The sequence below is a fragment of the Tachyglossus aculeatus genome, chromosome 22, assembly GCF_015852505.1.
Source record: "Tachyglossus aculeatus isolate mTacAcu1 chromosome 22, mTacAcu1.pri, whole genome shotgun sequence".
NCBI classification, from domain to species: Eukaryota; Metazoa; Chordata; class Mammalia; order Monotremata; family Tachyglossidae; genus Tachyglossus; species Tachyglossus aculeatus.
The window spans coordinates 31,343,303-31,360,986 of NC_052087.1; the positions used below are offsets into that span (position 1 = coordinate 31,343,303).

Genomic DNA, 17,684 nt, shown 5'->3' on the forward strand with positions numbered 1-17,684 from the left:
GTGACCTTGGGCAAGTCATTTAACTTCTCTGTGCCTGTTACCTCATCTGTAAAATGGGGATTAAAACCGTGAGCCCCATGTGGGACATTCATTCATTCATTCAATTAATTCAATTGTATTTATTGAGCGCTTACTGTGTGCAGAGCACTGTACTAAGCGCTTGGAAAGTACAAGTTGGCAACATATAGAGACGGTTGCTACCCAACAACGGGCTCACAGTCTAGAAACAACCTGATTATCCTGTATCTACCCCAGCTCTTAGAACAGTGCTTGGCACATAGTAAGTGCTTAACAAATACCATAATTATTATTATTACCTTTCGATTCGTTCCAACAGACTAGAGTTTCTGAATGGCTGAGGACAATCACACAGTTGTGAGGGAATTCATTCTTATGGGATTCACTGAGTCCCTGATGTTGAAGAGGATACTTTTTGTGCTATTTCTCAACATCTATCTCACCACACTAGTGGGCAATCTGGGGATGACGGGGTTAGTCAGGGTGGAACCCCAACTCCACACCCCAATGTACTTCTTCCTCAGTAACTTATCCTTTGTGGATGCCTGCTACTCCTCGACCATCGCCCCCAGGATGCTGGTGGACTTCTTAGTGGAAAAGAAAACCATTTCATTAGGTGGATGCGCTACCCAGCTGTGCTTCTTCATCGTTTTCGCTACGACGGATATCCTGCTCCTGGCTGTCATGGCTTACGACCGTTACGTCGCTATCTGCAACCCTCTGCTTTACCCAGCGATGGTGTCGAGGAAGACATGCTTCCGACTGGTGGCGGGTTGCTTCTTAGGAGGGAGTCTGAGTTCTTTGATCCACACTAGCTTTACCTTCCAGCTATCCTTCTGTCACTCCAACATCATCCACCATTACTTCTGTGATATTCCTCCTCTGTTAGCCCTCTCCTGCTCTGACACCCGGATCAATGAAATCCTGATTTTTTCTCTAGGGAGTTTGGAATTGGCAGTCTCACTTTCGACCATTTTCTTCTCTTACTTGTTCATCCTCATAACCATCCTGAGGATCCGCTCAGCCGAGGGCAGACTCAAAGCCTTTTCCACCTGCACCTCCCACCTGACGGCCATCGTTTTATTGTACGGGACGCTGATCTTCATGTACTTGCGCCCCAGCTCCAGCTCTGTGCTGGATCAGAAGCCAGTGATGTCCGTGTTGTACACGATGGTGATCCCCATGTTGAACCCTCTGATCTATAGCCTGAGGAACCGGGAGGTAAAAAATGCCCTGAGAAGAGTCCTGGAGAGGAAAATGGTGTCTTGGTCTAGGTGCTGAGCTGACTCATCCCTGATGCCCAGATGATGAGTCTAGGGAATGTCTTCTAGACATTTTTCATTCTGTAACCTGAGACTTCTTCTCGAAAAGACCCACAAATACAACCAGAGGCACCCTGGTAATGGCAGTGGCTTGGGAAAACAGGATGTTTTGCAAGATAGCAGCCGAGGGATTGACTTGTTTATTGACTCAACGTTACTGATGGTATTGCTATTCTCTGAGACGCTGATCACAAGTAGGTAATAATGATAATTATGGTTTTTGTTAATAATAATAATAATGATTTTGGTATTTGTTAAGCGCTTACTATGTGCCAAGCACTAAGTGCTGGGGTAGATACAAGGAAAGCAGGTTGTCCCACGTGGGGCTGACAGTCTTCATCCCCATTTTACAGATGAGGTAACTGAGGCACAGAGAAGCTAAGTGGCTTGCCCAAAGTCACACAGCTGGCAAGTGGCGGAGCTGGGCTTAGAACCCACGTCCTCTGACTCCCAAGTACGTGCTCTTTCCACTTAGAAACACCTTGAACATTTTAGAATGCCTAATTGTATCTCTAAACACAGTTTCTTTTATTTGCAAGAGCATTAGAAATATTGCCTTTACTTGCTTAGAACAGTGTTTTAAACATAGTAAGTGCTTAGTAAATGCCATTATTATTATTATTATTACTTCTCTGACTCATGGCACCATTGATTTAATGGGAAAAAGCCTAATTTCTTTGTAATGCTGTGTTACACTCAGAGTGGGCAGGAGTGAGCAGATGGAAGCTTTGATGAGGCAATTTAAAAGGAGGCAGCTACAGTGCGCCAACCTTGCTGCCTATAACTGGAAACAGTATCACTGTGAAAGTTCTGAACTGGCCAAGGTCGTGATGGACTATAAGTCAGTGCACAACTGAATCAATTTGGAGAGTGGCCCAGTGCTGCGGACTGATAATTAGCCTGAAGGAAACCAAGGATATGCATCACTGTACACACAAGAAACCCTAATAATAAGAATAATAATTATGGTATTTTTAAGTGCTTACTTTGTGCCAGGCACTATACTAAGTGCTGGGGTGGATATAAGCAAATCAGGTAGGACATAGTCCCCCTGTCCCATGTGGGGCTCACAGTCTCCATCCCCATTTTACAGATGCGGTCACTGGGGCACAGGGAAGTTAAATGACTTGCCCAAGGGCATACAGCAGACAAGTGGCGGAGTCACCATCTGTAAAATGGGGACTAAGACTGTGAGTCCCACGTGGGGCAAGCTCATTACCTCGCATCTACCCCAGTGCTTAGAACAGTGCTTGGCACATAATAAGCATTTAACATTTGACTTTGATGTTTTAATAATTATGGTATTTGTTACGTGCTTAATTTAGCACGTAAAAACCTCATTCAAAAAATGGAATATCTTTTCAACAAATCATCTTAATAGGGGACCAAATATCTAGTCACTGCTAAATTCTTCAAGGTAGATTGCAGGCTTTTAAATTATCAGCGGTAGCATGCCCATTCCCAACAACATTAATCCCGTCCTGTATCCTGTATATATGTATATATGTTTGTACATATTTATTACTCCATTTATTTATTTTATTTGTACATATTTATTCTATTTATTTTATTTTGTTAATGTGTTTTGTTTTGTTGTCTGTCTCCCCCTTCTGGACTGTGAGCCCGCTGTTGGGTAGGGACTGTCTCTATACGTTGCCAACTTGTACTTCCCGAGCGCTTAGTACAGTGCTCTGCACACAGTAAACGCTCAATAAATACGATTGAATGAATGAATGAATGAACCTCACAAATCTAAAGCAGTAAATCCCCATACTCCATTGCAGTGCTGCCTCCCCTCAGTTTTGTAGTTATTTTGAATTATCTGTGTAACCGCTTGCCAGCACATGCATGGGTAATCTAGAATTGACCAATTTTCATTTTTTAGATGAAACCTGAAAGTTATAGGAGAAAGAACCAATCAGACAATAGTATTTAATGAGCACTTACTGAGTGCAGAGCACTCTTTTAAGCACTTGGGAGTTCGATCTAACAGTATAACACCTTTTCTGCCAACAGTGAGCTCCAGGTTTGAGTCTGTTTGGCTTTGGTTGGCACCATGGATTGATGTTGGCATTAGGATGACTAGTCAATAATGATGACGTTTATTAAGCGCTTACTATGTGCAAAGCACTGTTCTAAGTGCTGGGGAGGTTACAAGGTGATCAGGTTGTCCCATGGGGGCTCACAGTCTTAATCCCCATTTTACAGATGAGGTAAATGAGGCACAGAGCAGTTAGGTGACTTGCCCAAAGTCACACAGCTGACAACTGGTGGAGCCGGGATTTGAAACCATGAACTCTGACTCCAAAGCCTGGGCTCTTTCCACTGAGCCACGCTGCTTCTCAATGTAATCATGATGGCAGTATTCCATTTTTAGATGTAGTAATAATAATAATAATAATAATAATGGCATTTATTAAGTGCTTACTATGTGCAAAGCACTGATCTAAGCGCTGGGGAGGTTACAAGGTGATCAGGTTGCCCCACGAGGGGTTCACAGTCTTAATCCCCATTTTCCAGATGAGGTAACTGAGGCCCAGAGAAGTTAAGTGACTTGTCCAAAGTCACACAGCTCACAGTCACACGACATTTGGCGGAGCCGGGATTTGAACCCATGACCTCTGACTCCAAAGCCCGGGCTCTTTCCACTGAGCCATGCTGCTTCTCTAGTAACATCTTCATCTTCCAGAATTCAATCTGATGGGAGGGATTTGTGAGACCCTAAAACAGAATAAGCTAGGAATTAGTTTCACTAGCCTAGAGGGGAGAGTTTTCTTTGGTTCAGGTGAACAATAAACAAGGATTTCAAGGGCTGGATCAGGGTCATGGCTTAACTTTTTTCTTGTGTGAAGCATAGTTTCTTATGCCTCGGAAACCAACACTGTTTATTAGAATGACACACTGAAACCTTTATGATGCTAAATGTCTACCTACAGAGCCCACTCCTGCGGCCATTATAATCCTATATTACTTGTGATTTCCATATCTGTTTTGCCTGTAAAAATTAGAATTCCAAAATCAATAAATGGTTTTTATTGAGCAAGTATTCTGGGAAGAGTACTGTACTAAGCCCTTGGGGAAAGTATAAATCAGTAAAATTGGTAGACAAGATCCCTGCCCACAAGGATTTTACAATCTACAGGAAAGTCGAAGTCTGCCCTTAATCAACTAAAGGAAAGTTAAGTAGTGAATGAGCAGCTAATATTTTTACTTCCCCGCTTTCACCAAACATTCAAAGACAGATATGAAAATTGCATCATAAAAGCACGTATCAAAGATTGTTTTGCAATTTATAGGGTATGTCTAATGTGAATAAAGTGAGGAATTCCAACAGTTAGCTGACTAGTAAAATGGGGATTAAGACTATGAACCCCACGTGGGAAGCAGTGTGGCTCAGTGGAAAGAGCATGGGCTGGGGAGCCAGAGGTCATGGGTTCTAATCCTGGCTCTGCCACTTGTCAGCTGTGTGACTTTAGGCAAGTCACTTCACTTCTCTGGGCCTCAATTACCTCATCTGTAAAATGGGGGTTAAGACCGTGAGCCCCACGTGGGACAACCTGATCACCTTGTATCTTTCCCAGTGCTTAGAAAAGTGTTTCACACATAGTAAGCTCTTAACGAATGCCATCATTATATCATTATTACATTAAAGTTTGGCAACAATTAAGGTAATGTTTTTCTCTGAGATGAACAGGCTTTGAAGGCAAGGCTTTTGAAAAATCCAAATGCCTAAAAGTTCAGGCAAATACATTTTTCACTTAATCCCCAATGTACATAATGAAAAATTCAATGATTTCACATGTTGTGTGAAAAAAAAATCCAAGCACCCCGTGGGTATGACATCCTAATGAAGCTTTCCATATTTCTATAAAGAATAATAAACAAAAGAATAATGAGCTATCCCTTGCTTCCTTTGTAAGCAATGGCCTGGGGACCACTTCCCAGGGGTCTCCCCAAATCTTTAAAGAAGACTTATCATCAAGAACTCTAGCTTTTCAAATCGACCAGGGAAGAACAATCCCCCTTCAACGGGCAGGTAAATTTCTTATTAAAGTGTTCATTATGTGTTAGTATATAGTGGAGAAAGGACACGTCTAGAAAATGACAGGTTTGGCTCCTAATTCTGGATCTCTCTCTCCCATTTTCTCTTCTTTCCTATTTGTTGAGCTTTCTTGAACCTCGCCGTGACGTTGGGAGGATGAATGAGACAATATTAGTAAGCGCCTCTAGATTAAGCATCTTATGGGCAGGAGACATGTCTTCCAAATCTGTTATATTGTACTCTACCAAGTGCAGTTCTCTGCACAAAGTAAGCACTTAATGAATATGGTTGATTAGCAGCAATGTTTGAGTTTCTACTCTGAGCAATGCCTTGTTCTAGGCACTGTATGTGGAATTATAAAGAAAGGATAAAATGTGGTTCTTTCCTTTCAGGAGTTTGCAATCTGCAAGAGAAAATTGGTCCAGTAGACAAGCGTGAAAATCTTACAACACTAGATAAGGTGAACTAGGTGTTCAAAATAACATATACAACTAACAGAAATGCACAAGAATACTAATCTGAAGGTAGTTGAGTCGAGAGTGATGGAATGGATATTATGGGAAGAGTTTGTGCAGAAGTTGGAATTTGTAGGGCTTGAAGAAGTGGTGGAAGTCTGGTTTGGGAAAAAAATGTTGCTTGATGGACAAATAAAGCGGGAAGGGTTGGGACAGTGAACAGATTTACTGGGGTTAAGTGGAGAGAAGGATTTAGGACGAAGACCGTTGGCACAGAGGAATAAATTCAACAAGCAAAAGATTTCCCTTTGATATTATTGGCAGGAACTCTTCCTGCAGACTTTCTGTGACAGAGAGCCACAATCCAGTGTGGTGAAGAAAGAGATTTGTGGTTCTGTGTAACACATGATTGGACTAGGGACAGAGGGATAACAGGGGGTGAAGAATAAAGTGGGTAAAATCATGCAGTCCCTAGGAGATAAGGGCTCTTTCTAAGGCAAAGGGCTGGTGAGAAGGAGGCAGATAATTGTAAATATTCTTCCCAAATTCATTCATTCATTCATTCATTCATTCATTCATTCATTCATTCATTCAATCATATTTATTGAGTGCTTACTGTGTGCAGAGCACTATACTAAGCGCTTGAGAAGTACAAGTTGGCAACGTATAGAGTTGGTCCCTACCCAACAGTGGGTTCACAGTCTAGAATGGGGAGACAGAGAACAAAACCAAACATATTAACAAAATAAAATAAATAGAATAGATATGTACAAGTAAAATACATAAATAGAGTAATAAATACGTACAAGCATATATACATATATACAGGCTCTGTGGGGAGGGGAAGGAGGTAAGGCGGGGGGATGGGGAGGAGGGGAGGGGAAGGAGGGGGCTCAGTCTGGGGAGGCCTCCTGGAGGAGGTGAGCTCTCAGTAGGGCCTTGATCGGTTCTTTCCCAAATCTATTTTATGCCCAATAAAATGAACTATTCCTCATGGCAAGCGAACAGAAAACATCCTAATACTTCTGGAGGGTCAGATAAAACTTCCCAGGGCTTTTAGTTTAGCTAGACAACCACCCAATTGGCCACTGGACTAGTGGAAATTGATCTAAAGTTTCAAATATACAAAAAAAAAAAAGCGCTCAACTGCTCCTTAAACAGTTTCTAGACTGTGAGCCCACTGTCGGGTAGGGACTGTCTCTATATGTTGCCAACTTGTACTTCCCAAGCGCTTAGTAACAGTGCTCTGCACAAAGTAAGCGCTCAATAAATACGATTGATTGATATTGTTTCGGACACACGCCACAGTTATTGTAGTACGGATTCTTAAGATTTCATTCATTCATTCATTCGATGGTATTTATTGAGTACTTACTGTGCGCAGAGCACTGTACTAAGCGTTTGGAAAGTACAATCGGGCAGCAGATAAACGGCCTCTCTAGCACCCCCTGGTGGCACCAATCTTTATCCTGGCATTTTGCGCCCCTCTGTCGCCACCTGGTGGCAATAGTGTATGGTACAGTAGTGGGGTCGTTCTAGCAGGCCGCTCCTGTCTATCACGGTGGCAGGGATCTTTTCTTTTTTTTTTGTTCATGGTGTTTGGGAAGCACTTACTAGGTTCCAGGCACAGTACTAAGCGCTGGGACAGAGACAAGGTCATTAGGTCGTTAGAGAAGCAGCGTGGCTCAGTGGAAAAAGAGAATGGGCTTTGGAGTCAGAGGTCATGGGTTCAAATGCCGGCTCCCCCAATTGTCTGCTGAGTGACCTTGGGCAAGTCACTTACCTCCTCTGTGCCTCAGTTACCTCATCTGCAAAATGGGGATGAAGACTCTGAGCCCCCTCTGTGGGACAACCTGATCACCTTGTAACCTCCCCAGCGATTAGAACAGTGCTTTGCACATAGTAAGGGCTTAATAAATGCCATTATTATTATTATCATTATTAGGTTGAACACAATTCATGTCCCTCTTAATCTCCATTTGAGAGGTGAGGGAACTGAGGCTCAATCAATCAATCATATTTATTGAGCGCTTACTATGTGCAGAGCACTGTACTAAGCGCTTGGGAAGTACAAGTTGGCAACATATAGAGACAGTCCCTACCCAACAGTGCACTCACAGTCTAGAAGGGGGAGACAGAGAACAAAATCAAACATATTAACAAAATAAAATAAATAGAATAGATATGTACAAGTAAAATAAAAGTGAAGTGATTTTCCCAAGGTCAGCCAGCAGACCTGGATGAGGAGCCAGGTCCTTCTGACACCGCCCCCCCCCCCCCCCCAGGCCCTTGCTCTGTCCGCTAAGCGGCGCTGCTTCTCTCCCAAATCAGTCAATCAATCAATCGTATTTATTGAGCACTTACTGTGTGCAGAGCACTGTACTAAGCCCTTGGGAAGTGCAAGTTGGCAACGTCTAGAGACGGTCCCTACCCAACAGTGGGCTCACAGTCTAGAAGGGAGAGACAGAGAACAAAACCAAACATATTAACAAAATAAAATAAATAGAATAGCTATGTACAAGTAAAATAAATAAATAGAGTAATAAATACGTACAAACATATATACATATATACAGGTGTATATACTGTGGAAGGCTCATGACTGTGGAAGGCTACTCCTCTGTATCGCCCCCTGGTGGTAGTAGGCACCTTTCTAGTGGACCCCCACCTCTACATCGCCCCCTGGTGGCACATCCTTATCCTGACATGCTGCGGCTCTCTATCAATCAATCAATCAATCAATCAATCGTATTCATTGAGCACTTTGTGCAGAGCACTGTACTAAGCGTTTGGGAAGTACAAGTTGGCAGTACAAGTTATCAATCAATCAATCAATCAATCAATCGTATTTACTGAGCGCTTACTGTGTGCAGAGCACTGTACTAAGCGCTTGGGAAGTACAAGTTGGCAACATATAGAGACAGTCCCTACCCAACAGTGGGCTCACAGTCTAGAAGGGGGAGACGGAGAACAAAACCAAACATACTAACAAAATAAAATAAATAGAATAGATATGTACAAGTAAGATAAATAAATAAATAAATAGAGTAATAAATATGTACAAACATGTATACATATATACAGGTGATGTGGGGAAGGGAAGGAGGTAAGATGGGGGGATGGAGCGGGGGATGAGGGGGAGAGGAAGGAAGGGGCTCAGTCTGGGAAGGCCTCCTAGTCTGGGAAGGCCTCCTAGGTGGCCCCTGGTGGCATCGATTCTTATGGTGTCAGGCAGCATGGTTTAGTGGAAAGAGCCCGGGCTTGGAAGTCAGAGATCGTGGGTTCAAATCCCGACTCTGCCGCTTGTCAGCTGTGCAACTTTGGGCAAGCCACACAAACTCTCGGTGCCTCTCAGTTACCTCATTTGTAAAATGGGGATTAAGACTGTGAGCTCCATGTGGGGCAACCTGATTACCTTGTATCTACCCCAGCGCTTAAAACAGTACCCAATACATAGTAAGCTCTTAACAAATGCTATTATTATTATTATTATTATTATTATTATTATTATCATTATTATGAATCATCCCCCCCTTGGTGGCACCAATCCTTCTCCTGTAAGGCTGTGCTTCTCTATCGCCGCCTGGTGGCAATGTAGTATGCTACAGCATTGGGTTCATTCTGGGAGTCCGCTCCTCTCTATCACGGTGGCACTGATTTTTTTTTTTCTACAAGGTGTTTGGGAAGCATTTACTAGGTTCCGGGCACAATACTAGGGGCTGGGATAGAGTTAAACTCATCAGTTTGGACACAATCCATGTCCCTCTTAATTCTCCATTTGAGAGGTGAGGGAACTGAGGCTCAGAGAAGCAAAGTGACTGGATTAGGAGCCAGGTACTTATCATCATTATCAATCGTATTTATTGAGCGCTTACTATGTGCAGAGCACTGTACTAAGCGCTTGGGAAGTACAAATTGGCAACATATAGAGACAGTCCCTGTGGGCTCACAGTTGTACTATCTGCGAGTGCTGTTTTATAGTGCATTAAATTAGATTGTGTTTCATAATATTGTCTAATACTGTGTTGTAGGGCGTGGTCTCATATTGATTTGCAATATGTTGCAAAACATGGCAATGGGCAATGAACCAGCAAACTGCTATATTGCTGAAAGGGCAAAATTCTGAGTTGAGCTGAACTCTGGGGATACCTACCTCCTTCGCTGCTCTCCTGCTACAACTCAGCCCACATGCTTGGCTCTTCTAATACCAACCTGGTCTCTGTACCCCAATCTCATTGATCTCGCCGATGACCTTTCGGTCATCTCCTGCCTCTTGCCCGGAATGCCCTCCTTCTTCATGTCCAACAATTACTCTCCCCAACCTCAAGATAAATTTTGCCTTTTGTTTTCTTCTTCTTTTGCTTTGCCAAAGTTATTCAAAAGTGAAATCCTACATTAAAAGTACTCAGAAACAAGAATAAACTTTGATTAGGAAAGGAGTAAGAGTCTAGGGAGTTTAGATGATTTTCTTGGTTCCTTGGTTCTCAAACTATTTCTCCCTGACCCGCAATCCTCTTGATAGCACCCACGCTTTTTGTCCTTTACAAAAGTGAAGAAAAGAGGATGATGGAAGGATTTCCAGGTTGCTGAGAAGGGAAAGACATTTTTTTTTTTCTTTGGGGACCATCTAGTTCCAACCATCTGTTACTTGTCTGCTGTGTGATCTTGGGCAAGTCATTTCACTTCTCTATGCCTCAGTGACCTCATCCTCCTTCCCTTCCCCATAGCACCTGTATATATGTATATATGATTGTACATATTTACTGCTCTATTTATTTATTTTACTTGTACATATCTATTCTATTTATTTTATTTTGTTAATATGTTTGGTTTTGTTCTCTGTCTCCCCATTCTAGACTGTGAGCCTACTGTTGAGTAGGGACCATCTCTATATGTTGCCAACTTGTACTTCCCAAGTGCTTAGTACAGTGCTCTGCACACAGTAAGTGCTCAATAAATACGATTGATTGATTGATTAAAGGGGGGATTAAGAAAGTGAACTCCATGTTTGACCTGGACTGTGTAGAACCCCATTAGCTTGTATCTTCTTCAGAGCTTAGATAGTACCTGCCACATGGAAAGTACTTAAACCATACAAAAAAACCCTCACAAAGCTAAAATCTATATATTACTTCCCGAAGGATGGGGCTTGAGAGACAAAAGGTGATAAGGAAGGGGGGATAGATTTTTTTTTTTTGTTTTTGTTTGAAAAATCCTCATCCAGTCACTGTTGGGTATATGAGCACCCAGCCTGTGTGCATGTGTGCAATTGTGTCTGTGTATAGGTGTGGGCGTAGGTGGGTGTGTGGAGGTATGTGTGTATGTGTGTGTGTGTGACCAGGCATTGAGGAAATTTCTATGTGGAGATCATGAATTGGGGAGCTTTGTTCAATGCAGATTAGCTGATATTGTTTAATCTCCCCCTTCTAGACAGTGAGCCTGTTGTTGGGTAGGGACCATCTCTGTATGTTGCCAACTTGTACTTCCCAAGTGCATAGTACAGTGCTCTGCACACAGTAAGTGCTCAATAAATGTGATTGAGTGAATGAAGTGAATGAATCTCCCTAACAGATTTTGGCCCTATGAAGGGGATAGGATGTTGGGTGGGGGGGAAAAATGTGTGTCCAATAATGATAATCATAAAAAGCAACTGATGATAACATGAAACTCTCTTATTCCTTTGCAGAATTTGTGTTACTGGCTAACTTCACTACTTAGTCTCTTGAACTTGCTTCTGAACACTGAGAACCTAGACACCATTTATTTCATGCTATGATCAACTCCTTGATCTTTGACCAAACAAGTTACTCAGGTTCATTCTGGGAAATGTTAGTAGGGAAGACCTGGACTCTGAAAATGTTTCTACCGATTTTACTCTTGAACAGAGAAGTCGTATTCCGGGCCCGGGAATTTCTGCACTTACATTGCCAGAAAAAAACAACATGCTCATGAGGGAAGGCAATCAGTCACTTGTAACTCAATTCATTCTTATGGGTTTCTCCAATTTCCGTGAATTTCAGGTTATTCTGTTTATGATTTTCCTCGGGATTTACTTAATAGCCTTGATAGGAAACTCCCTCTTAGTGTTGGTCTCCATGGTGGACCCCAGCCTTCAAACCCCCATGTACTTTTTCCTCAGGAGTCTGTCCCTTATGGACATTGGTTACACCACTGTCGTCAACCCCAAAATGCTCATCAATTTACTGTCCAAGGATAAAAGTATTTCCTTTGGTGGCTGTGCAGCCCAGATGTATTTTGCCTTCCTTTTTGGGCCCTCAGAGTGTTGGATCCTGGCAACGATGGCTTATGACAGACAGGCTGCCATCTGTGACCCGCTCCGCTATTCCCTCATTATGAACCAGAGACGCTGCCTGCAGCTGGCCATGGCATCCTGGCTAGCAGGGATTCCCGTGGCAACAATAAAGACTACATTGATGTTTACACTGACCTTCTGTGGGCCTAATGTAATTTACCATTTCTTCTGTGATAGCCCTCCTGTCTTAGACCTGGTGTGCACGGACACCTTTGCGCTTGAGGTATACAGTGTAACTGGGACGGTTACCGTCCTGATGCTCCCCTTTGGATTGATCATTGTATCTTACGTCCGCATCCTCGTCACCATCCTGAAGATGTCTTCTGCTGAAGGCCGTCGGAAAGCCTTCTCCACCTGCTCGTCCCACCTCGTTGTGGTCTCCCTGTTCTTTGGGGCTGCGGGTTCGACCTATTTCCGAGTCAAATCCTCCTACTCACCTGAGACAAAGATGCTGCTTTCTCTCTCCTATACAGTCTTCACTCCCATGCTAAATCCCCTGATCTACAGTCTGAGGAATCAAGAGGTGAAAGGTGCCCTGAAGAGAATTCTAGGTAAAAAAAAATCTTCCCAGGATCTGAGAGGCTCTGATTTGGGAAAGTGACTTTTTTTTTTTTTAATTGAGGTAGAAAATCAGTGACTTTGCTTAGGCCCCATCACCTGGCACATTCCCAACTTTATTATTTCCTGAGGGCTTGCAGTGTGCATAGGATATTCTGGACTCATGGTAAGTCCATGGAAGAGTGTCAGAGGCTCATTCCTTGTTTCCAGAGTTAAAATGGACAACACTATCACAAATCCAGAGGGTAAAAGGCTAGCAAGAGATGAGATGCTAAGACCTCGACACATAAAATTAGGCATTTTCTTAAACAATTAATGATATTTATTGAGGGCTTTTTGTTTGTGGAGCATGAGGCCAAAGTTTTGTAGCATTATATATTTATTTATATATACTAATATCTATCATTTTAAAAGTTTGAAGAGAAGATCAGAAAAGAATGCTTTAGGAGTTCCTGGGAGTTGAAGGTTTGGTTGATTTATTTTTTATTTTATTTCTTTTTTATCTGACAAGTTCCTCTGATCCTGATCCACTCCTTTTTGCAAGACCACTACCATGTTCTTTTAGGGAATACTCCCTCATTTTCATTTAAGCAGATGCTGGTCATGTCTGAAAATTCAATTATCAGTCCTGATTTTTGAAACAAAACCATAAGTGAAATGACACCTAATAATTGTCTGCTCCCAACAGAGCACAAAGAAAGTAGTCTAATTCCAAAGGAGAAAAAAAAATCAAGCTTTTTGAATAATAACATCTAGAGATCTATCATTTATTCAGTTCCTATTATCAGACTTTTTCAAATGGTACTTATTAAGTGCTTCTTATGAGCTAGGCACTATACTAAATGCTGGGGTAGATATAAGCTAATATGGTTGGGCAGTCCATGTCCCACGTAGGGCTAGCAGTCTTAATCCCATTTTACAGATGAGGTAACTGAGGCACAGAGAAGTGAAGTGACTTGCCCAAGGTCATGCAGAAGACAAGTGGAAAAACTGCGATTAGAACTCAGGTCCATCTCACTCCCAGGCCTGAGCAGCTTGTCCAGCTGCTTCTCAATTCAGTTTATCAGACCTGCTTAGGCATATCATATTTTGGGTGGGATTATCATTTTGTAAATTGAAATGGAACTGAACATAAGCTTGACCCTTTAGAAAGTGTTTCATGAGCAACAGAAAAAAATTCAAGAGGGATTAGGGGACAGTAGCACATGTAAGGACAGAGCCTGGACAGATAATCAAGTCTCACATGGAGCTCTCAGTCTGAGGAAGTCTGAAGTCTCAGTCTGTATATATGTATATATGTTTGTACATATTTATTACTCTATTTATTTATTTTACTTGTACATATCTATTCTATTTTATTTTGTAGTATGTTTGGTTTTGTCTCCCCCTTTTAGACTGTGAGCCCACTGTTGGGTAGGGACTGTCTCTATATGTTGCCAATTTGTACTTTCCAAGCGCTTAGTACAGTGCTCTGCACACAGTAAGCACTCAATAAATACAATTGATGATGAGGAAGGGAGAATAGGAGTTGCATCCCCATTTTGCAGATGCACAGTGAAATTAAATGACTTGCCCACGGTCACAGCAGCTAAATGTGCAGAACTGAGATTAGAACCCAGGTTCTCCTATTCCCAGACCCGTTCCCTTTGAACGAGACCATGCTGCTACCTATAATGAAAAATCTTTCTTGGTTTGGGTGCTTGGCTTAGGGATTCATTTGGTTATTGTATTAGTTCAAGTGTTGTGGTCCCATCCTGTTTTGCATGTAGATCGAGAACGGAAGGGGACCAAGCACTGAACCTTGGGGAACCAGTAACAGTTCTGAGAACTTCGAACTGCCTGATACCTCGATTCCCCTGGAGTTTAAAGTGGGAATGAGGTGGAATGCAACACCTGAAAGAGTATACAACAAATTCAGAGAAGCAGCAGTGGAAAGAGCAGGGGGCTCAGAGTCAGAGGTTCTGGGTTCTAATTCTGACTCCACCACACGTTCGTTGTGTGATCTTGGGCAAGTCACTTCATTTCTCTGTGCCTTGGCTGTCTGACTGAATTGGATGTCGCTGTCATTCAAATCATAGGAAGATGAAGCTCAGTGTATTGGAATCCAAGAGAGACTCTCAAAACAATAGCAGGCACACCAACTAGGCTTCTTTACGTAATGAAATAGTTTAGAGATACGACCCATGAAATTGGTCTAGATAATGGACTATATGTTAAGACTGTGTCAAAACGTTTACCTGTTTCAAAACATTTAACATACCTGATGTTATGAAGAATGATGTTTTTGTTACCATTTTTAGGAGATACAGGAATGTTTCTATGAGACAATAGTATATGTGCAATATTGTGTGTGTATATATAATATATATGTGCAATATTGTTATAATGTACTCTCCCAAGTACTGGTACTGTGCTCTGCACACAGTAACGACTTAATAAATATGATTGACTAGTGGATGCGTTTTTGGTAATAACCTTTGGGACATGCTCCATGCAGTATTTTCCAGTACTAATTGAAAGAATGAATTGAACATCTCATTCAAATGGTTACTGTATTCAGAATATAATGTGGTAATTTATTTCCAGTAGATTTGCTAAGTAAAACTAAGAGCTGTATTTCTAATTCTGATATGGAGGGGTATAATGAGCCATCAGAAGTACAGAAAATAAAATTAGATGGTCAAAAAATTAGATGGTAGAAAATTCAGCGTAGAGATTTCAATTATCACGCAAACCGATGCCTTTATCACTTTACATTTAATTACATTTACATTACATTTAATTGAGCAGCAAATGGAAGTCAGAGCAGGTTCCCACATACTGGATATCAGGCCCCTTTTACGTGTAAAAGAACCTGTGGCCAGGGCAAAGATTCCATATTTTAACACAATGTCACCCTGGATACAGGAAAGTGAGTATTGAAGGGATAACTATATAGTCTTGGGGTGATTGTGGTAGCCAGAGGGTGGCTTCCTAAGGGACCAGGAATGGAGTTTCTTGGAATCAATCATGATGAGTCAATAGGAAAACAGCTTCCTTCATTCAAGTGACTTTAAAATCGTAATAGAAATTTTTTCAGGGCAACTGTCACCTCCTTGTTTCTCAGACTGTATATCATGGGGTTAAACACTGGGATTACAATTGTATAGAACAAAGACAGAAATTTATCCACATCCGCTGAGTGGCTTGACTTGGGACATAGATATGTGATGATACCAGATCCAAAGAATAAGGTGACAACTATGAGGTGGGAAGAACAGGTGGAGAAGGCTTTGTGCCTCCCTGTGGCTGAGGGTAAGTTCAGAATGGTGGAGATGATTTTGATGTAGGACACGAGTATCAAGAGAAATGGGGCTGTTACAAAGAGCAGAGCTACAGCATAGACTGAGAGTTCATTCATAGCTGTGTCCCCACAGGCCAGTTCGAGTACTGGTGGGATATCACAGAAAAAATGGTTCAGCTTGTTGGAATCACAGAAGGGCAGGGAGAATATCTGATACGTCTGCCCTATCAGGACTGGAATGCCAATGATCCAGGAACTAGCTGCCATCTGGAGACATGTTTTGTTATCCATGATTATTGAATACTGTAGGGGGTTACAGATGGCCACGTAACGATCATAGGCCATCGCAGCCAGGAGGAAGCACTCCGAGGATCCAAACATAAGAAAGAAATACATCTGGGTGGCACAGGCTGAGAAAGAAATCGTTCTACTTTGTGTCCAAAGGTTCACCAGCATTCTGGGGAGAGTCACGGATGTGTAACCCATTTCTAAGAAGGACAAATTCCTAAGGAAAAAATACATAGGGGTGTGGAGAGCTCGATTGGTTTTAGTTATTAAAATGATTAAGCTATTTCCCATCAGGATAATCATATAAATGACTAAGAATGTTGCAAAAAGAAAACTCTGAAGTTTGGGAGCATTGGAGAATCCCATCAGAACAAACTCTGTCACGGTGGTGTGATTTTGTCTTGTATGTTTCATCTGTAGAAATAGCAACGCCAAAGAATGCAAGTCAGAACTAAGCTTTGTGAACTGATCGTCATTAGAAGAAGAAACCTAATCAATCAATCAGTGGTATTTATTGAGTGCTTGCTATATGCTGAGTTCTGTACTAAGCATTTGGATGAATACAATACAACAGAATTAGGGGATATGATCCCTGCTCATAACAAGCTTGCAGTCTAGAGGGAGAGACAGATATCCTTATAAATAAATGATTTATAATAAAAAAATTTAAAGATAAGTTAATAAACGTTGAGGGTTTGAGGGTGGGGTGAATATCAAATAACCAAAGGTCACAGATCCAAGTACACTGACTTAAATAATTGGAATTGCAATAAAATGCATCTGAAAGGAGATGAGGTTAGTTGCACTAAGTTGAAGGATGATGTGGGAGGAAGAGGTTTTTCTAGTATGGCCTTTTTTTTCTCCCTTGATGCCTGGGTGAGTATTAAGCTATTAGTCTCCTTTTGAGTGTGGAGGGGAAGCTAGAACTTAACATAACAGAGCAGTCCATTTATCTTGGTTCTTTAAATTCCCAGCACTGAAGCAATGACGAATGCTTTTTGCCCGTGGCTGGTGGGACATGTGAAAAGGAAAGACAGAAGAAACTCTAAACAGAGGTAAACAAAAATGAAACATTTCAAAGATGCAGTAAAGCAAAACCTTATAGTGGGGATTGATGATGGAGAGTTGGGAGGCTGCAGGAGGACAGATCAGATGAGTGTAGACATTAAAAATGTGGCGACTCTAAGAGGAGAGGTTTCAAGAAGTCCAGGGCACACTGGAGGAAAAAGGTCACACTCTATATAGTAAATGCACCAGAGGCCAGAAACAATCCTTTGATGCACTCAATTTTTGGAGGAATTATTAGTCACATTAATTTTATCAGTCATATTCACATACTATATGTTTACACTTATGTTTACGTGTAAACATACTTATTCAAATTAGTCAGTACATTTCCATAATG

General features: G+C 41.8%; 3 protein-coding genes across 3 annotated transcripts; 2 read left to right on the forward strand and 1 right to left on the reverse strand.

The window, feature by feature from the left end:
* The first annotated feature begins 351 nt into the window (after positions 1 to 351).
* LOC119944016 (olfactory receptor 1052-like) lies at positions 352 to 11,613 on the forward strand. Its single transcript, XM_038765244.1, has 5 exons — positions 352 to 1,292; positions 2,041 to 2,181; positions 5,261 to 5,376; positions 5,775 to 5,842; positions 11,524 to 11,613. The coding sequence occupies exons 1-5, from the start codon at positions 352 to 354 to the stop codon at positions 11,611 to 11,613; spliced, it is 1,356 nt and encodes a 451-aa protein (XP_038621172.1).
* A 172-nt stretch (positions 11,614 to 11,785) lies between these two features.
* Positions 11,786 to 12,751, forward strand: LOC119944018 (olfactory receptor 10A7-like). The gene has a single exon (XM_038765245.1). The coding sequence runs from the start codon at positions 11,786 to 11,788 to the stop codon at positions 12,749 to 12,751; it is 966 nt and encodes a 321-aa protein (XP_038621173.1).
* A 3,009-nt stretch (positions 12,752 to 15,760) lies between these two features.
* LOC119943851 (olfactory receptor 10AG1-like) lies at positions 15,761 to 16,693 on the reverse strand. Its single transcript, XM_038765034.1, has one exon. It carries the CDS (start codon positions 16,691 to 16,693, stop codon positions 15,761 to 15,763), a length of 933 nt encoding a protein of 310 aa, XP_038620962.1.
* Positions 16,694 to 17,684: the final 991 nt, after the last annotated feature.